Source organism: Hypomesus transpacificus, chromosome 17 (genome assembly GCF_021917145.1).
Source record: "Hypomesus transpacificus isolate Combined female chromosome 17, fHypTra1, whole genome shotgun sequence".
Taxonomy (NCBI): domain Eukaryota; kingdom Metazoa; phylum Chordata; class Actinopteri; order Osmeriformes; family Osmeridae; genus Hypomesus; species Hypomesus transpacificus.
In genome coordinates, this window is record NC_061076.1 from 13,522,582 (window position 1) to 13,543,548 (window position 20,967).

A 20,967-nucleotide genomic window follows, 5' to 3' on the forward strand; every position below is an offset into this window, starting at 1 on the left:
TGAAAATCCTCATTGGTGTACACCAAAAACGTTGTATATTGTTTACGCCCCCAATATATTTTGTGTTTTTTCTTTAAGATCAAAAAACAAAATATTGCATATTCAGAACAAAAAACAAAAGCAAAATGTTTCGATATTCAGGGGGGGTTTGCAATGAACAAATATTAATACAATAAATTGATGCATGTATAACATTTTAGATTGAAAGAGACCAAACGTGACTTTATTCATTCAAAACAAGTTGAAGAGGGTTTACTGTTGCTCCTTTAGCTTTTATGTATATGATGATTACTAGTAGGCCTAATAATAATGTTGAATGTTTAACATCAATGATGGTGTGAGAAACCATCTGCCAGAAACTGAAATAAATTTAGTGAAGGAATTTCAGTACCAATATTTAGCCAGCTGTAAAGATCTTGCCAGAATTGCTAATTGATTTTGTGGTTGGATCCAGCGCCATGTAAAGAGACAGTTGTGTCAAAATCAAATCAAATCAAATGTATTTGTATAGCCCTTTTTACACGCAAGCATGTCACAGAGGGCTTCACATACGCCCACAGAACTGCCCCTCAACTCAACGGAAGTCCTAGTTAAATTTTTGATCGTCATGTGGTTTATGTAGACACAAATAGTTCCAGGATGTTCTTGGTGGGCCATTTGATTAGGTTAAAACAGAGAGACACAATGCGATTTTTGGTAATTAGTAGTAAATAAATGCATTGATTTACAATATAGCGCATGTATAACCAATCACCATTTGTTCATATTTGGGGATTAATGTAAACAGATAGCGCTTGTTTTCATATAACACAGAGCCATGTAAAGATATACTGTACTTCTACTCTATGGCTTTAGGATAAAATGACCTTGGTTAAAGAGCCTGTTGCTGTTTATTTATTTTAATTATGTTTCAATTGTTATGTTCTTAAACTTGTATATGTGGTAGGCAAGAGCAATTAGATCCTAATATATTGATATATTTAGAGGGATGAACCGGAAAGGAATACTCTAAAATTCGGATTATTTCAAATTTCAGATAAGGATTTATTGACAAATGCAATCTTTATGGTTTTTAAGATTTGTCTGTGTCCTTTCCTCTGTGTTGTACTTGCATATATGAAACTATAGTCTCCACCATGGTTGGCTGTGCTACATTTGTATGCTCTCACATGCCCCAATGTTATATTTAACTCAACATTTTTGTTTTGAATTGAACCAATATGGTTTATATATAGGCTATTTTAGTTCCTCCACGTCACATTAATATATAGGGAAATTCAAACGGGAAATCATTGCCCCATGAAAACATCAAGTCCAATGGTGACCTTTACAAAATCATGTCTTACAAAACGGACGTTTATACATGTATGCTTTTATACAGCAACTTATTTTAATTCACATGATCAAACATGTTTGCCTCAAACTAGTGTTACTTAAACAAGTACTTGCAAAGACCGGCTCAATTGAGAGTCCTTGCAGTGGCACACTCCTTGCATGCTCAATGTACAAATCATTTATGTTAGGTTAGAGAAAAAAAGTATCATGCAAGAAATGTACATAGGAAAGCCAAATTATGACACAGTTATGGGAAACAGGGCGGGTAGAGAACAACGTTAAAAGTGTTTTAGAATGTGGAAACAGTATTCATGGGCAGAAATATTGGTAACATTTTGTACCATTTCTTATTTTATATTTATATCTATTTTATGTCTTCATTGTTTAACTCATTAGTATATTGTTTAGCTATTTAAGGTATGCTTTTTCAACATTTAGAAAAATTAAGATCTGTATATGTTTATTGTATGCACCTTCCTGCCAGAGTAAATTCTATGTTTGTGTTAACTTACATGGCAATAAAAACCAATTCTGATTCTGATTCTGAAATGCATTTGTAGTTTTTACATGACTGGAAAGGCAACTAAATGGACTTTGAGTGAGAATAAAACCTGAGGGTGGCAGTAATGCAACTTGGAAGATGCCAATTACTGTAAACCTCAAAGAAGAAGAAGATTCTGCAGTTGTTTGGAGGACTATGTACGTAGTAGGTTACTGGTAGGTTATGGTAGTGTAAGATGTGTAATATTTTGAGGAGGATAAATGCCACATTGTTTTGCCCATAAATTAATTTAAAAAAAAAATTCAAGTGTGAGATTAAAACCCCACCCATCTATAAAAAATAGGTGATAATGTGAAGGTAGGTGTGTGGTATTAATAGTGTTACCACTGTTTTGTGCAGGCTAAATGCTACAACAGCTCTTAACACATTTTATTTGACTGAAAATGTACAAAACTTCAAATTTGAGAAAACAATCCCATCAATTTTACCACCTAGGCCTATTTGTGTTTAGTTCGAAAGGAGGCGGTGTCTAGGAAATGAGGCAGTGAGTTTGCGCGAGATAACGAATGCATTGGCCAGTCCCGCTGTTTGTGCTGTCACGAGTCCTGTCCAAGGCGACTAAGTCAGTCAAGGCATACAATATTCACGATCTCGTCTTCATTTTGCAGCCGGATATACATTATTGGAATATAGAAATTGTGGAAATAGGATTGTTTGTTCACTCATCCTAGTCAATTGGTGATGTATTCCAACATTTGATATAGCTAGCCAGCTAGCTAGCTAGCTGCTTAGCTAGCTTGCCGATCGTGCGTGACTCAGATCAGATCGAGTAGCATATTTTGACATACTGTTTCCTTGATAGTGGAATATATCCTAATGTATTAGCTGTTAGCTAGCTAGAGACTGTGTGCGCACTGTCTTTAATAGTAACATACGCAGTGCATCATATGTCTATGGTGGACATACCACTTTGAATGAAATAAGTAGCTCAAGCATCGGCTTGTAAACGGGGATACCCTTTACCTCGAATAACCATCTTGCTAGGCTAGCTAGCTGGTTATAACCATCGTAATACAAGATAGGATAGCTAGCTCTAGCTAATCTGGCTAATGTGCTAGCAAGTCGAGGGCTATAATAATCTATCCTATGTTATAGCAAACCTGTACGTTTCCTATTACCCTAAACTGCTAAATCTGTCAGCTAGAAGTTGGATAACTGATTAACGGATCTAAAAACTAAGATAGGTGCTGTAAACCCTGAATCAACGGCTTCGTTGACTGTGGTCAATTGATATTACGGAAAAGGCCTGAGTGAGGACAGAACCAAGCAAAAATGCCGGCTGTGTCGAAGGGAGATGGAATGCGCGGATTAGCGGTGTTCATTTCGGACATAAGGAATTGTAAGTGCCTTTTCACCACTCTTTTGATTAATTTGAACTGAAATAGTTAGTCTAGTTCTTACAGTATTTGGTAGACTTTGAGCTTTCCAGACCAGGTAAAATGTATGTTCTCATGAGTGTCTGGTTAAATACATAATATCTGAGATGGTGCTAGCGAGTGCTAAGGAGGTCTGGAATATGCTTATGTCTGAGGAGTTTTTTTTAAGAGGTCATACTGTACGCGATCACTGCTGCACTGCATCCCTTTTGCGTAGCGTTTCGTTTGGAATGAACGTAACGTTACACACTAAGTAACGTGATGTAATATCGGGCTACTACTAGGCCCCATTTGAGAACCGCGTTTCTATTTTTACTGACTTCAATTAATCCATCAGATGTTGTCTCTGCCTTACACGCCACCTGCATCAGAAGCAACGAATAGCTGTGTTGATATCGTGTTGGAAGCGTCGATCTTTAAAAAAATAAATGGTTATTGGTAGGCTAATCATTTATTAAAAAGCAAACACCTGACAACGTTTTAGCAGCACTGCAGTAGCTTCCACAAACGTTGTGTGTTTTACGTTTAACAGTCTGGCCACCAGCAATGTTAGCTATTGATAGATGATGATAAGGGAGGGCGCCTTATATCAGCATACTATACTACTAGAGTTTCTATGAAAATATTACATTTTATACAAAGAGACCTAAATGTCACTTACTGGCAGTACTTACTCATTCAAATGCCACATAACCTACTAAGCATTATAATTTTGAGTAAAGAATGAATCTTTGGTGATTGGGATTTCTTTAAATAAATATTTGTTGTTGTTGTAAATGTATTGATCTGCATTGCATTTAGACAATATTATGATCTTTCATTATTCAAAGTATAATATCCCCAGACAATGTGCGTTCTGAGAAATCCCAAACATTTTCTATGACATCATAAGACTAGAAAAAAAGAAAATGAGTTCCACAGTTGAATTCATTTGATTAGTAGGCCTATTACAGTTTGATTGTGATTGTTTGTGACCTTGAAGTTTTAAATGTATGCCTGATGTTGTGACCTGCATATTGGTTTTGCATTGGCAAAACTATTATCTGACTTTAATACTTTTTAATCAAGTAAATTAATTTGCTGTTGCCATGACACATGCATTACTATCACATTTCCTGCTCAATGTTTTTGTGTAAGTACATACACACTCCCTTCTTGTGTGTTTCTGGATCACAGTCTGTGCCACATTTATGAAAGTATCTCCTTGGGGGATACTGTGTTCTGCAGCCTCCAAATCTTCAAGAAAGGAACTGAGTTAAAAGGGTCTAAATGAAAATAATATCACACATAGTGGAACAGAGCATGTCGGTAGGACTGGCCTCCTTTTGGCTCAGGGACTCAAGACAGACAAAATGTGTTCTTAGAGACTGCATCTGCATTATCTATCTTATCTTTCTTCTCCCTGCCCTCCTCAACCCCACCCCCTCTGCTATAACTAACTATTGCCAAGCACACCCCTCACATGCTTTTGTTTATCATTCCTTCAACTTGATCCTCAAAGAAAGGTGTGGTTTCTCCCAAGCTCATAGATGTTTCTGGAGAATTTATCTTACAGATAATAGCGTGCACTCTATGTATGGTACAATGTTCAAACATACTATTCTAATAACCACTGTTAAATACAGACAACAGATACAAAAGAACAACCCTCCATATTATGACTTTGGTAAATATGCACAGTGTAGCAAGCAAAACCAGAAGAGCACCAGCTGAGTTAGAGTCTTAAATTGCGTCATTCGGAGAATTTGAATGTGGACATGTGTTGAACATTTTAAGTATGGCCTAGTCCAGTTATTGTAAGGCTCTAATTGAAAGTGTAGGCTTCTTGTATCTTATGTTCCAAAAAGAATGTCTTCAATGGCCACCCCACTTTATTTCCCCAGGTAAGAGCAAGGAGGCTGAGATCAAGCGGATCAATAAGGAGCTGGCCAACATCCGCTCCAAGTTCAAGGGGGACAAGGCCCTAGATGGCTACAGCAAGAAGAAGTATGTTTGTAAGCTGCTCTTTATCTTCCTGCTGGGCCATGACATCGACTTCGGACACATGGAAGCTGTTAACCTGCTCAGCTCCAACAAGTACACAGAGAAACAAATTGTAAGTGTGCTGCGTTTGTGAATGTGTCATGAACAGCAAGTGTGCTTTGCGTGTGTGATGGAAAAGCACCGTGTGCTAAGCACAATTTGCATGTTTGTGGTCTCTATCAGTCTAGTTTGTCTTCTTTGATAGTCATTATTTGTGGTTCTAAGCTAAAGCAGGATCAGTGTGTGCATCTCCCTAGTTTGTTGTGCTTACTGCTTGTCTAGGTCATTGACAGGCCATGACTGTGAACACACCAGAACTTCAATACTGTGCTCGCCTACATGGTCCGAATGTTGACGGCACAATTGGAGATCAATGAACTATGTGTCATTCAGAGAGTGGGCCAATATTTCTTTAAGAACTACATGACTTTAGGAAAGGCATGCTATTTAAAGACTCCTCCAATACCTTTTGGATTGTATTTAGTACAGAGGTTGATGATTTTCATTTAAGGTTCAGAGTGTCCTTTCACAAAGCGTTGTAAAGAGCTTTGTCCATTTAAAACCACAAGTGCAATGCCTGTTGACGGCGCTCACTTGTGCAGTGCCCTTTGGCGACTAGCAAGGTCCATGGCTCCATCACTTAGTGCAGCTCAACATGGCAGAGAACACTCATTTATATTCATTTGTTGTGAGCCACTCATTCAAACTTCACACAACACTGCATGTCCTTGCAGGGCTAGAAATTAACTTTTGTACTTGGTAACACCTATCTAAAATCTGCATTAAGGTTAAGAACGTAAAGATAAAGTTCAACTGTAACATTGGATAGAATGGTAGAACAGTCACTTTCAGCTCACAGAAGGCTCATACTGTGCAGTAGGCTCGATGCTATTAGCGAGCATTTTGTAAAGAAATAAAAACAGGTTGCACAGATAACATTTCGGGAGCATATGCGGCCAAAATAATTGCAATTTCAAGCCCTCCCTTGGGTCCTGAGCAATACAGCTACCAAATTCTTACTTCATGCAGTGCCCAGCACTCAAGATAATGGAGCCACAGACACACACACACAGATTCCTGCCTTTATAGCCAAATTTGCTTGTTTCCTTCCTTAAGGCGTGGTAACTCCACCCTGCTGTGGATCCCGCCCGAAATCCCACCGAGGTCGATATAGAATGTTGTTTAAAAGGCCAACAGGCTATCCTTAGGGGGATGAACGTTTTCAAGGGCACTGCCATGGGCCAAGGCGGAGGCTGTGTGAGCCAGTGTAAATTCCTTGTTCACCCGCTAGGTGTTCTGTCAATAAAAATGAGTAATGTTTAGCCTTTGACTCAGTCTAAAGGCCTTGAGAGTGTATCCTCACTTTACCTTCTGTCTTCCACCTTTTGAGGGAGACGGTTTCTAAACAACTAAGATTAGAAAAGAGAAACATTCACCTGTTCAGTCATGTAAGGTTAGGGATTATCCTCAACCAGCAAAGGGAGGAGGATGTCATTTGTGGCGATGTTTTTTTCTGTCATGGTCCCAAGATTTGGGGGGTTAGATCCCACCAGGAAGTTCTCAGCCCCTGCTCCCTGTACATCACAGACAACCCTATGTTTTGTCCATTCTTAGGTAAATCTCTAAAAATAAAACAGTACGCCCTCATTAGACTAAACAATGACACAACTGTATGTGCTCCTACACGTTTCCTAAGGCTCTTTGTTTCCCAACTTCCGTTTGTACTCAAACCTCAAACAGACCACCAGCAGCTTTAAGACGTCACAGACTCGAACAGTCTGAGAGTCACAAGGAATTTGTACCTGAAGTTTGTACAGGCCCAGGATGGAGCCTTTCTAATGCTAAGGGGCGTATACCATGAAAGAATGTTATGTTAAGCCCCCATGGAATTTTCTGTAATGCACTTGAGTACTTATGCACCCTCCTTCCAGAAGTCTTTTTGCAAATGGCTTGAAATTGCGAAAATTTTGGTCGCATATCCTCCCAAAATTGTGTGTAAATAATTGTTTTGCTGCGACCTGTTTTAATTTTTTTACAAAACGCTTGCTAGTATAGCGGGACAAGTTATCCCTTACTTCTCAATATGAGAAATCCATGAAATGGTTCAAATGCGCGAGTCTCACTGCAAATGTGTGAGATTTGAGAGCCCTAAAATAAACTTTATGTTTTAAACTGTAATGCAGATTTTATATTGATTAGTTTTAGCCGCAATTTTAGCCGCAGTTTTTTTCACTGTGCTCCGTTGTCATGTGACAGGGAGCAACTAGTGCACAAAATAAATCTATAATTTTTGTTGTAATGGTGTTCCTTAATATTTGGTGGGTGCTCCAAATTTTTGAGGGTGCTGAGCACCAGTGCCACCAAGTAAAATAGTTAATTTTAAGTTCTCTAAATGGAAGTTGCCACCTTTCTTGTTGAGCAGTTCTGCTGACTCACAGTATGTTCAGCACCATATATTCAGGTAGGTCAGGCTTCACGCCAGTCAACCAGTGTTAAGAATGAGGCCGCTCAGAGATGCTGTGTGATTAGTCAAGTTCAGAGGCAGGTCAGCGGCAAAATATTTTGTGACTGTAATGTTAAACTGCTACTTTATTATGTACAACAGCAATAACCATGGCAACAGAAGAGGTATTGTTAATGTATGTCTTGATGTATAATTGTGTTAGCCAGGCCACATATTGATGATGGCCTCGATCTCACACAGTAGATGTTGATCCTTAACATTTACTGCCATTGTGTACTACTTCTTCTTTACTGTTTCCTGTTTTTATCTAGCAGCACGTAATAGGATCTTTGGTATACTGCCCCACCAGTTTTGTTGGTATTGCACCTTTCTTAGTCATACAATTAAGGGCCAGGGAGGCGTCTACAAAGTAAGCACCAAATGAACGCAGGATACGTGCAGCAGACATTAAGCATATGCGTACACATACTTAGCATGAAGTATATTTCGACCTATAGATGTCTGTTCTAAGGAAATGGGTGATTAAAAGTGACAGATATTTTTGCCTTTCATTTCTTTATTGATTTTGTAATACTTTAACATGGTACTTACAGTATTTCAAAAAAGTAGTTTCATAAATGCCTGCTCATGCCATACACAAAAGACAGAGGTAGTGTGCTGGGTGAGGAAACGGTGTTCCATGGAAGGGATGGCTGGTAGCCATGTGACCGGAGCCCATGCGCTGAGACGGCACTAGTGACAATCCAAGCTGACTACCTGACTCAGCGCCAGGATGAGCTCTCTTCTGAGGTTTCTATACAACGCAATCAATCTTTTCTTTCCTTGTCTTTCATCCTCTCTTCCTCTTTTTCATTATCCCGTTTCCTTCCACACCAATATCACCCCCCCCTCCTCCCCCCGCCACCTCTCTTGTTGACTGCTTGCTTCCTCTACCATGGATCCTCTCTCTGCCTCCATCATCCCTTCAAATATGCCATATCTCCTTCCTGCCCCCACTTCACCTCTGTACCACACATCTCCTCCCTGCCCCCCCCACTCCCTCTTGCCCTACACTCCACCTCTCCCTCACCCCAGGGCTACCTGTTCATTTCGGTCCTGGTGAACAGCAACAGCGAGCTGATCCGCCTCATCAACAATGCCATTAAGAACGACCTGTCCAGCCGCAACCCCACCTTCATGTGCCTGGCCCTGCACTGTATTGCCAATGTGGGCAGCCGGGAGATGGCCGAAGCCTTCGCTGGGGAGATCCCCCGCATTCTGGTGGCAGGGTGAGACCAGGGATGCCGGAAAAAGAGGGAGACAGGGTGGGTGGGTGAGAGGGTGCCGGAGAGAGGGGGAGAGAGGGAGGGATGGGAAGAGGGAGGGTGGGTGGTGGAGAGAGGTGAAGTGAGGGAGGGTGGGGTAAAGACAGGGTGGGGGAGACAGTGTGGGAGGAGGAGAGAGGGGGAGAGCCCATGAGCACCGATGAGCATTTCAATGTTTAAGATTACAAGCATTAAGCATTTCTGTTGGTTTACATGTAATGGTTTTTCCAGGGACACTATGGACAGTGTGAAGCAATCAGCTGCCCTCTGTTTGCTGCGCCTTTACAAGACCTCCCCTGACCTGGTTCTGATGGGCGAGTGGACCTCCAGGGTGGTGCACCTCCTCAACGACCAGCACATGGTGAGGGCCTATACTAGCTTAGCTCAGTTTAGCCTAGCTCAATTCAGCTCAGCATAGTATAGCCTACCTCAGCCAAGCACAGCCTACCTCAGCCCAGCTATCTGCTATGCTGTTGCACTTTCATCCCCAAGAGAGTAATCTTTGTGCAGCTCCAAAACCATAACAAGGGATTGCAGCTTTTTGGTTATAATGGTTTGGTATTAACAGTTTTCCCAGTTTTTTATATTGGAAGCTAATAAGGCCATATTTGTATTATTTGAACTGTATAATTTCATTTTTCTCTCTCCTATATCTCCCGTATAGGGTGTGGTGACAGCGGCCATCTCCCTTATCACATGTCTGAGCCAGAAAAACCCAGATGAGTTCAAGACCTGCGTGTCCCTGGCCGTGTCTCGTCTGAGCAGGGTGTGTGCATGCTTGTGTGTGCGCCTTCTGAGAGGAATTGTCGGACTGAGGGAGAAGTAAGTTCTTCAGCCGCAGTAACCCTCCTCCTCGTCTCCCTCTCCTCTCTCTCCATCTCCAGATCGTGTCTTCAGCCTCTACTGACCTGCAGGACTACACCTACTACTTCGTCCCCGCCCCCTGGCTGTCCTGCAAGCTGCTGCGCCTGCTGCAGTGCTATCCCCCGCCTGAGGATGGCGCTGTGAAAGGTCGGCTGGTGGAGTGTCTGGAAACCATTCTCAACAAAGCTCAGGAGCCGCCCAAGTCCAAGAAGGTGCAGCACTCCAACGCCAAGAACGCCATCTTGTTCGAGGCCATCTCTCTGATTATCCACTATGACAGGTAGGCGGGCTCAAAGACGGGTAGATGGGGTCTATGACGGGTAGATGGGGTCTATGACAGGTAGACGGGGTCTATGACAGGTAGATGGGGTCTATGACAGGTAGACGGGGTCTATGACAGGTAGACGGGGTCTATGACAGGTAGACGGGGTCTATGACAGGTAGACGGGGTCTAAGGAGTGTAAGGATCCTGGAGACATGCACACCAAGTGGTGTAACGGACTGTAGTTGATCTGTGTTTGTACGGATCACCCCCCCATGGTTTGGGATGCATGTGAACTGTGGATAACTTGCTAAGTTTAGCTTTAGTTTTGCCATAGTGTGAAATACAGTTTTACTGCCGCTGTAACTTTTAAAGTAATAATTCCCTAAATTTTAATGCAGTTACAGTCACAATACAGACCCGACTGACTACCGTATTTTTGGGAAATAAAGCCGCAGCTTGTACCCTGATTTTACAGTATTTTTTGTGGTTGTAAGGCGTATATTTCGAAGCAGCTTATAGCCCGGTTTTAGAACTAAAAAGGGGCTTTGTCCCATGATCTCTACAGACCGTGCAGCTAATTGAATGCTCAACACTCGAACGGGGGCTTATTACTTGAAAGAGGAATTATTTACTGTGTCGTACCTTGGTAGGCGATCCTCAGGATTTGCGAGCTAGCTAAACATACTATATCTAAAATAATTTTGTTGACATAACAATGGATTTTCCCACTAAATGAATGACTGCTTTATTTCTGGACATATTATCCACAACGTATGGTTAATGTACCAAGTGCGGCATATATTCCAGTGCGGTTAATGCTACGCATATACGACGGACGCTGTGAGACCCGCATTCGAACGATGACATACGTGCAATAATAAGATAATAAGTACATTTATTCAAGCAAAGAAAAAAGTTATAGTTATATATGTGTTTGTGTGAGGCTGTTTAGTCTGTACTAGTAGTATACACTATTAACAGTGGTCAGTAGTCTGGACCTCCAGCCGACTGGTGTTCATGCATTTCCAGGATCAGGTGAGGCTGTAAATCGCAGGTGTTCTACTGATCTACTGTTGTGTCTATATGGGTGTTTAGTGTTATTTGTCTCTGAGACAGAAGGATAATAACTCTGCTAGGTCAGGCTAGTGTGTATAAGTAGAGTGGGTACTAGTGGCGTAGCTGTTGGTAAGCCAGTGAATGTGCGTACGTCCACAGTGAGCCCAACCTGCTGGTGCGAGCCTGTAACCAGCTGGGTCAGTTCTTGCAGCACCGCGAGACCAACCTGCGCTACCTAGCTCTGGAGAGCATGTGCACGCTGGCCAGCTCTGAGTTCTCCCACGAGGCGGTCAAGACCCACATCGAAACGGTCATCAATGCTCTGAAGGTGGGTGGGCGGGCGGCAGTCTCACAGCTCATGCGCAGTCGAGACATATTTTGTTAATATTCTGGATGTTGAAATGATTGTCTGTGTCCTACCAGGCAAGAGAAAAGTGGAATTGATTGAGTTTCTGTTTTGGCTCGTTCCCTCTTTCCCCCCCCCCCATTCTGGCAGACTGAGAGGGACGTGAGTGTTCGACAGAGGGCGGCCGACCTGCTCTATGCCATGTGTGACCGCAGCAACGCCAAGCAGATTGTGGCGGAGATGCTCAGCTACCTGGAGACGGCCGACTACTCCATCAGAGAGGAGATGGTGTGTGGTTTAATCTACTGCCCAGTTCTGCTTTTCTCCTGTTTGTTTGTTTGTCTTGACAGTAAAACCCACTGATAAAACCTGCGCCTCTCGTTCTTCCTTCCTCTCCCCCTCTCGGATTTTCCCCCAGGTGTTGAAGGTGGCCATCTTGGCTGAGAAGTATGCTGTGGACTACTCCTGGTATGTGGACACCATCCTCAACCTCATCCGCATCGCCGGGGACTACGTGAGCGAGGAGGTGTGGTACCGTGTCATCCAGATCGTCATCAACCGCGATGACGTGCAAGGCTACGCCGCAAAGACGGTCTTTGAGGTAAGGACTTGTGGAAGAAACACCATGCTTTTTTTCTTCTATTGTGACAGTGAGAATGACTTCAGATGGAAGCACAAGGCACATGGACATACTATAAAATAGTGACTTTTCTGCCCTCTGTGTGCACACCGATCAGCCATAACATTATGACCACTGACAGGTGATGTCAATAACATTGATTATGTCGTTATCAACTGTCATTGATAATGGGTTGGATATTAGGTGAAAATGTTGTCCCAAAGTTTAAGCTGAAGCAGGAAAAATGGTCAAGCATAAGGATTTGAGGGACTGATTGTGATAGCTAGACAACTGGGTCACGGCATCGACAAAACTGCATTTCTTGTGGGGGGTTCCCGGTCTGCAGTGGTCAGTACCTATCAAAAGTTGTCCATCCAAGGAAGTGGTGAACCAGCGACAGGGTCATCAGTGGCCAAGGCACATGGGGAGAGAGCCTGGCCGATTTGGTCTGATATAACAGACGAGCTACTGTAGCTCAAATTGCTGAAAAGGTTCATGCTGGTTCTGATAAATAGTGTTAGAACACACAGTGCATCGCATTTGATTGCGTATGGGGCTGTGTGGCCGCAGACCAGGGTGTCAGGGTGCCCATGCTGACCCCTGTCTACTGCCAAAAGCGCTTACAATGGGCAAGTGAGCATCGGAACTGGACCACTGGAAGAAGGGTCTTCTCTTACATCACATGGATGGCCGGGTGCATGTTCGTTGCTTAACGGAGGAACACATGGCACAAGGATGCACTATGGGACGAAGGCAAGCCGACGGGGGGGTGTGATTATTTTGGCAATGTTCTAACCTTGTTGTCCTGTCATTCATGTGGATGTTACTTTGACACGTACCACCTACCTAAGCATTGTTTCAGGCCATTACTCTTTCATTGAAATAGTATTCCCTGATGGCAGTGGAGTCTTTCAGCAGCGCCTTGGTGCCAGATAACAGCACACCTTCAGAGTGCAGTCCATGCCTCGACGGGTCAGAGCTGTTTTTGCGGCCAAAGGGAGTTCTACAAGATTAGGCAGGTGGTCATAATGTAATGGCTTATTGGTGTGTACTGTCTACATCAAAGTTTAAAAGGAAGGTGGTTAGCTCCCACTTTGAGGAAAACGACAATTTGCTACCTCAGGCTGGATCATATGCACACCTTATCTAACCTGTTATATGTGGAAAAAAATGGAAACAATCAGATTCAAGACAGGAAAGGCAGGAATGACTATAGAATGGTTAGTGTAACTACTACTAATGATCATGTGACCCCCCCCCCCCCCCCCCCCCCCCCCCCAGGCCCTACAAGCCCCGGCTTGCCATGAAAACATGGTGAAGGTGGGGGGGTACATCCTGGGGGAGTTTGGAAACCTCATCGCTGGCGACCCACGCTCCAGGTATTTGGGGGATGGGGCTTTATTGCACCAGTCTGGGCATTCTATATAAGTAACAACATTAACATCTTTCTCACTCTATCTGGCTCCTCCACCCCCCCAAACCGCCCTTTCCACTCTCTTCCCCATCCCCCCACTCCTCCCCTCTTGTCCCTCTCTTTCCAACCCCTCCAGCCCTCTGGTGCAGTTCAACCTGCTTCATTCCAAGTTCCACCTGTGCTCTGTGCCCACACGCGCCTTGCTCCTCTCTGCCTACATCAAGTTCATCAACCTGTTCCCGGAGACCAAGGCCACCATCCAGGAGGTGCTGCGCTCCGATAGCCAGATCCGCAACTCGGACGTAGAGCTGCAGCAGCGTGCCGTGGAATACCTCAAACTGTCGTCCATCGCCAGCACTGACGTCCTGGTGAGAACATCCTCCCGACACCCATATGTTCCCCCAGTGGAAAGCAAGGTGCTGGAGTGGGTAACCACACTAGTATAATATATACCCTTCTATGTTCAGATCCCATGGATCTATACTGCATTACATACTGAAGAAATTCAAATAGCTTAATTTATTCTGATGTTTCATTGCTGCTTTTGTGTGTATTGTCTGTGTTGCCTACTTTTAGTTGTTTACTTTTTCTGTAACTGCGCATACAGTTACTCAAGCATTTGAAATCCCTCAAAACAGTCTAATTAATTGATCAGGACCTTGAGTAGTCAATGATATGATGAGCTGAAGTTAAATCCTCCATTTCTGTCCGTATCTCTCTGTCACACACACACACAGGCCACAGTCCTGGAGGAGATGCCGCCCTTCCCCGAGAGGGAGTCGTCCATCCTGGCAAAGCTGAAAAAGAAGAAGGGCCCGGGGGCCGTGTCAGAGCTGGAGGAGGGCAGGAGGGAGGGGGGGGAACTCAACGGAGGAGGGGAGAGGGGGGGCGATGCATCGGTCATGGCCACTTCGAACGCTGTGAGTTGGTGTGTTTGTGTCTATGGGGGTGAAGGTGATCCCCAATCCACTAATCCTCTTTCCGATTGTAAATAACGAACGAAATAACTACAACTAACTAGGTTTGTTAGTTGTAACTAATTTAACTGCTCGTACTCGCTGTGAATTATATTATTGTTGCTTGCTTTCCTCCAGGTACACTCTAACACTTTCAAAGATCATGTTGTTTAATTGAAGTTTGTTTAACGAAATGCTCTTCTGGTTCCACCCATTGGCACTTATTTGCTTTTCACAATGTATGCTTCATGTTCTGGCTACCTGCAATGTTTTGGGGGCTATCTTGTTGTTTATGATCATTGACCTATTCACTTTTTGTAAAGCTCTCTTGTAAGTCTCTTTGGATAAAAGCGTCTGCTAAATGACTAAATGTAAATTCTGGGTATAACTGCTTGATTGTGGGATAGAGCCTTGATTGGTGTTAAAAGAACCAGGGGGATAATATCTTCAGCTCTCTCCTACCTCACATTATAGAAACTACTGCTAAAACATGTATTTCTCCTACTCTAAGAAATCTAACCAGGACCCATGTACGTCTGCACTAACAATAGGGGCATCTCTTCCTGTTCAATTTCACTTGTGGTTAGGACAGAAAAACTATCATTCAGAAAAATAATCATAAATGACCTAAACCATTTACTACAATTTCTACACGTATTCTCTCTCTTTTGAATTATTGCAGTCCACCCCCTCCCCCTCTGCGGATTTGCTTGGCCTCCGTTCGGCTGCTCCCGTTGGCTCGGCTGCCCCAAGTGCCGGCAGCCTATTGGTGGACGTGTTTTCAGAGGGGGGGCCAGCCACTGCCTCTGCTAGTGTGAATGACGACGGCTTCCTGAGGTGAAAGTTCATCCCATGAATTGAAGTTATCATGCATGAGATGTGAAAACACAATTTTTGGGATTATTATTTTGGGAACCTAAAAAGAAGTTACATGGTTTTCTAGCCTATATCTATACTCAAATTGTACAAGTTCTTATCCACCAAGTAATGCTACCACTTGCTTGGTCGAAGTAAAATAATATATTTAAAACAAAACTTGAGCATCTGTGTTGGGGTAGGCCATTTTGAACCATGAGGAGGGTAGATACCACAAGACTGGATTTCAGGTGGTACAGAAAGTCTGTCCTGCCCGTATGTGAAGGCCTTCAGTGTGTGTTTGTTTATTGTCTCTCAAAAAACACTAACAAGAAAACTAGCATTATTATCACCATGATCGCTGTTTGTAACGTGCCAATCCTTTTCTGTCTTCGCGCTATCAGCTGTTTTTTTTCTTGTCTTCTTTAAGTGTGTCTAATCTTTTCTCTTTTCCTTGCTATGTATGTGACTGTCTCTTTTTTCTTGCTTTTCTGTTTTTCCTCTCCTCCCTCCCTTCTCGGTGTGCGCGCGTTTGTGTGTTTGGTTGGCCTGTGTGCGGGTGTCTTCTGCGTGACTGCGTCTTCTGTCTCGTCCTCTTTTGTGATTGGACATTGGCAGAGATCTGGAACAGCCCACCGAGGTCTCTGACTCCCTATTGGTCGAGGGTCCTGGTGACTCGGAGTAAGGGCCCAGTATTAAACCCCCCAAAACAATAAAAGCCGCCGCCATAGTCAGAACACATAACATTGAACATTATTTTTCAAGAGACACTTTGGGAGGCTACATCAATATTTGTTAGCCATGTCACTTTAGCACACTCATGGCTGTTGGTTGGTTGGTTGGACAATTTACCATCGATCCCACAAAACTGTACCACACTTTAAGCCTATACTTCACATTGTGTTGTCATTTTGTACAAACTAAACTTGGGAAGGCTCATACTAACCACCTCTGCTGGTTTTGTTCCTCCAATTTCTTCTTGCCTCTTTTGCCTTACTGCCATGGCTACCCTCTTTCCTCCCTCCCTTCATCCTTCTCTCTCCTTCCTTCCTTCCTTCCTCCATCCTCCTCTTCCCTTATCCTCCTCTCCTCCCTTTATCCTTCTGCCATATTTTCTCCTCACTCCCTCCATTCTCCTATCTCATCTCCTTCCATCTTACCCTCTCCTTACTCCTCCCTCCCTCCATCCTCCTCTCTCCTCCCTCCATCTCCTTCTCCTCCTCTCATCTCCCTCCACCCTCCTCTCTCATCCCTCCCTCCTCTCTCTGATCTCTCAGCTCTGCCCCTCCCTCTGTGGCTTCTGAGGATCCTGCCCCTCCCCTGCCTGAGGCAGACGAGCTTCTAAACAAGTAAGGGCTCTCTCGCTCTATCTCTCTCCCTCCATCTCTCCGACCCCCCGGCTGTGCTTTGTTGGGTGTCTATCGCTCCCCGACCAAAGGTATCTAATGTCCCCCCACACTGTTTTTTTGGAAAAAAACAACCAGAGTTGTACCCAACCCCTGTTCAACATCACTGTGTGTTAACATGTAGTCTCTGGTAGACCCAAGTCACGTTGATGCTTTTTCATTTGAGATTGTTTTCTGGATAATATGACCTCTGAACCCTTCCAATATAACATTCTGTGTCTTCCCCAAAGTTGTTCCTACTCGTAACTTGAATGACTTCCATTCCTCCCTCCCTCCTTCTGACCAGGTTTGTGTGCAAGAACAACGGAGTGCTCTTTGAGAACCAGCTGCTTCAGATCGGCATCAAGTCAGAGTACCGCCAGAACCTGGGTATGTTTGCACATACATGTCTGTATGCATGTGGACTTAAGGCCTGCTCCATAAAGCACATTTACAGAATAAGCCAGGCTTATGTCAGTTAGTCTAACTCATTTCCAGGTGAAATTTAGTTCATCCTCAGTTACTATGACAACTTGTGCTGCAAAACTGACCTGAAACTTGAAAAGTTACAACTCTGAAATTACAACTATACACAGTGCCCGGTTCTTGACATAATCGTTGGGACATCGCCCTAAAATCCCACTATAAAACCAGACAGACAGACACACACACAGATATTCCTTGCTTTATATGATACAGTAGACACACCAACAGCATTTCAACTTCAACTCGCATGAGAACTGTGCTTAGTGGAGGTTAACTCAGCGCAGCGCTATGATATATCTCACAAGATCCATGGTGCCAGCTAAACATGACTGAAAGGGATCCATCACGAAACATGCCTGGTGTTTATTTTTTGGCAATTGCGATGCGCTCATCCAAACAATGTCAACTACGGCACTGCACGTCCTTGGGTCCTGAGATGGACACCTGCAAATTACAACTTTGCACAGTGCCCGGTTCCTGAGCTCGCCCCCCCCCAAAAAAAAAAAAAAATACACTATAAAACTTACACAGACAGTGATTCCTTGCATTATAGTAGAGATTTACTACTGTCAGTCCAAAAATGTCTTTCTTACATTTTAAGAAAAGGAAATATTTTGTGATATATATATGTATACCGTTACCGTCTGTGCTTCAGAATTATACCGTGATATACATTTTAGGCCATACCGCCCAGCCCTAGTAGAGACATGTATTTCACAAATTTACAAAGAATTATTCCTTATCGCTAATTAACAAATAGTAAGACATGTATTCTACACATCTGTAATGACTTTCAAGTCAATTGTAGCTATGGTTTATGGGTTTATGAGAAGATATTGGAAGGTTTTCCAAAATGTCACTGTACATTGCAGACGATATGGGTCCCAATGGCTATTTTGTTCCACATGAGAAATATGGCATGTATACACAGTTCCAGAAATGTTGTTTCATGGTGTGTGCCATGAAACCATGAATGCCATCAGTATGAAAGTGATAGAGTTGAGGCATGGTCTGTCATGCCACCAATATTCTGATTTGGCGATGCTTTCTAGTCTTTAGTTTCAGTGTGCCAAAGAAGAAGAAAAATTACCAAGCTGTATATGGTTGATTAAACTTTATAGTTCTAGATAAGAATACTTTCTGTTTGCTAGCAGCACTCTATATCCACTCAGCCACACAACAAATGTTGAGCCATCAATTGGTGTTTTTAACTTGAACGGGTACAATTTCTGGGGAAATTGTGAGGTGTGCTTGTGTCGGTTGAACCTGGGGCAGTTTTCTTTCTTTCTTTTTACTATATCACCTTCAAACTAATGTGAAACATCCAAACATTTGGAGAATTTTCATTTCTATATATTTTAAAAAGGGTATGCATACTTATTATTTATGAAGATTGACTAGTTTAAAAAGCATACATTTGCTGCTGCTCATTTACACTTCACACTTCCCTCACAGGCTATGTGGCAGCCTCACATAGTGGAAACGGTTGCATCAAAACAAAGAAAGTGGACAATCCTGTGTAAAAATGGTCCTAACCTATATGACTTAAACTTCCCCTTAAGTTTTTCCCTTTTAGTGGTATTTTTAAGCATTTACTCATATTGCATTCATTCATTAAAGGCAGGGTATCTAATGTGTCTTTCTGCGATAACACCACCCTAGCTTGTATTTTTCTTGTCAGCTGTAACTAGCAATGCAAGTAGAAAAATTACTTAAGGCTTGTCCTTCACTGAGACAATCTCCCCTGACTCACAGCTTGTATTGATTGTACAGGCCTTGTTTTGAACGCAGTTTGCATGTGATATCAGGTGAAGTCCTGATGTCCTGACTTCTGACTGTGGCTAGCAAGTTAGCTACCGTTAGCTTCACTTTTTGTCATGAAAACTTAAATCATGCCTAAACGGTCATACAAAACTCTAGCGTAGATACAAGCAACACAATTGTTTTTTTTTAGGGGTGGTAATTTTATAATAATAATGATAAATATAGCTGCAAGCAGCGATGCAGGAACCTCTGCAAAATGGCAAAATAGTATAAAAATGTACATTGTAGAAGATCGAGAGCTGGACAACAAGAGAGCAAAACTACTTCATGTTTGGCAACAACAATAGGCTGAATGGGGATTTGAACTCATGAGTATAATATTACAAGTCAGTCAAGGCAGAGTATTAGCTTTGGTCAGCTTTCGGACAAAAGTTAAGAAACGGTTGACATTTCAAGGTGAAATTGCACATGGTACTGCAGAATGATGTAATCATGAAGCCAATAAGGTTAACAAAGATATTAAGGCAATGTGTACATTTACATAAATACACCCCTTTCAACTATTTTGTATTCCATTTCTTATTCTATTTCACTCTATATAAAGACACGTCTGCCTGCACACTATCCCCATCCATGCTGTTTCCCTCTCCGAGCACAGGTCATGCCAAGGCACAAATGCGGCAGCCGCATGAGGTTTAGAAGTAGCCCAAAAACATGCCTCCCACAATCGACACATTATAACCGCGACACCGTTTTCAAACTTTCCCGAAGATGGCTTGAAAAACGCGGATATTGAAAGTCTTCTTGATTTGATCTCTTTCTAGAATCTCAGTCAATGCACAAGAAAGAATAGTCATGTGGGCAACTGGGCTAAAGCAGAGCTCATGTTCAGCTGTTTGCGAAAATTGCTTGCGAGCCGACTCCCTGATCCCATTTAACTATACAACATGCACAATCAGGGTGACCTACAAGGTTATATTAACTAACGAACAATAACATTACAAACATCTAACTGAACGAACACAACAACGAAACCCCTCGCACGGCTGATGTGACCGAACTATTTTCCACAAGTCTTTTCGTTTTTTAACATGCCGCACTGCATGCTGGGTACCAAGGGCGCTGACGCTGATTATCTGGCTGTGCTCCGACTGCGTGATATGACGAAATACTAGTGACGCGCTAAGGTCTCGTAGTTTCCTGCATGAAACAGTTCTGCCTGATTAGCAAGCTATTTTTACTAATGTTTTGTTAGTGATTGAATGGTAATGCAAGCTAGCTAAAAACCACGTTAGTTAGCTTGGCTAAACTGGTTTTCATAGCAACAGAAATCAACAAATCAGATCAATCGCACTTTATTCATAAAGAGGGGGATGGCGGGGACATTAAAAGTGAAATGGAACGTGCCTTTCTGCCTTGGAGCTGCGTGCGCATCCTCCTTGTTTGTGAACACAACACCCCATCTATATGTAAAGATAACATCCAAGCTAACAATTTTGCCAAATCTGACTGCAGCTTTGTATACCATATGTACTGTGTTATGGTTGTTTGAATTAAACAACTTCCTAAATGAATTAAATGTCAAATCCAACTATAAATGTATTAAAGAGAGTTCCAATCAAATCAGAATAGTTTTTAAACCTAGAGGTTTAAGAGGCTACCTTTGCCTAAACTGCCATGCACCAACTCAGAGCACTGAGTTTCAACATCCATTTATACATTTAGTCTCTATTTTACCCTACTCTTAACGCATGACTATGTTTAACTTAATGTCTGCACCTCTCTGTCACTAACTGTCTCTGGAGTGGGGGGTGGGGGCTTCATATCCAACAAAGGACCCCTGGACTTTTAAAACAGATCGAATGGCCTACTACAATTGTAAATATCCTATGGC

General features: G+C 42.8%; 1 protein-coding gene across 3 annotated transcripts in view; it reads left to right on the plus strand.

Annotated features, from left to right (window-relative positions):
* The first annotated feature begins 2,384 nt into the window (after positions 1-2,384).
* The window catches only part of ap2a1 (adaptor related protein complex 2 subunit alpha 1), a 30,744-nt gene continuing 12,161 nt past the window's right edge, over positions 2,385-20,967 (plus strand). Inside the window, exons 1-16 of one of the 3 annotated variants that reach the window (XM_047037898.1) lie at positions 2,385-3,236; positions 5,157-5,368; positions 8,834-9,027; positions 9,295-9,424; positions 9,728-9,829; positions 9,948-10,207; positions 11,408-11,576; positions 11,745-11,882; positions 12,013-12,195; positions 13,495-13,592; positions 13,764-13,995; positions 14,365-14,547; positions 15,266-15,420; positions 16,057-16,119; positions 16,716-16,787; positions 17,131-17,213. In XM_047037898.1, coding sequence (XP_046893854.1) covers positions 3,170-3,236; positions 5,157-5,368; positions 8,834-9,027; positions 9,295-9,424; positions 9,728-9,829; positions 9,948-10,207; positions 11,408-11,576; positions 11,745-11,882; positions 12,013-12,195; positions 13,495-13,592; positions 13,764-13,995; positions 14,365-14,547; positions 15,266-15,420; positions 16,057-16,119; positions 16,716-16,787; positions 17,131-17,213 — 2,341 coding nt within the window. In that variant the 5' untranslated portion in view covers positions 2,385-3,169. The remainder of the gene's footprint in view (positions 3,237-5,156; positions 5,369-8,833; positions 9,028-9,294; positions 9,425-9,727; positions 9,830-9,947; positions 10,208-11,407; positions 11,577-11,744; positions 11,883-12,012; positions 12,196-13,494; positions 13,593-13,763; positions 13,996-14,364; positions 14,548-15,265; positions 15,421-16,056; positions 16,120-16,715; positions 16,788-17,130; positions 17,214-20,967) is intronic. The other 2 variants (XM_047037899.1, XM_047037900.1) reach the window with 2 other exon arrangements.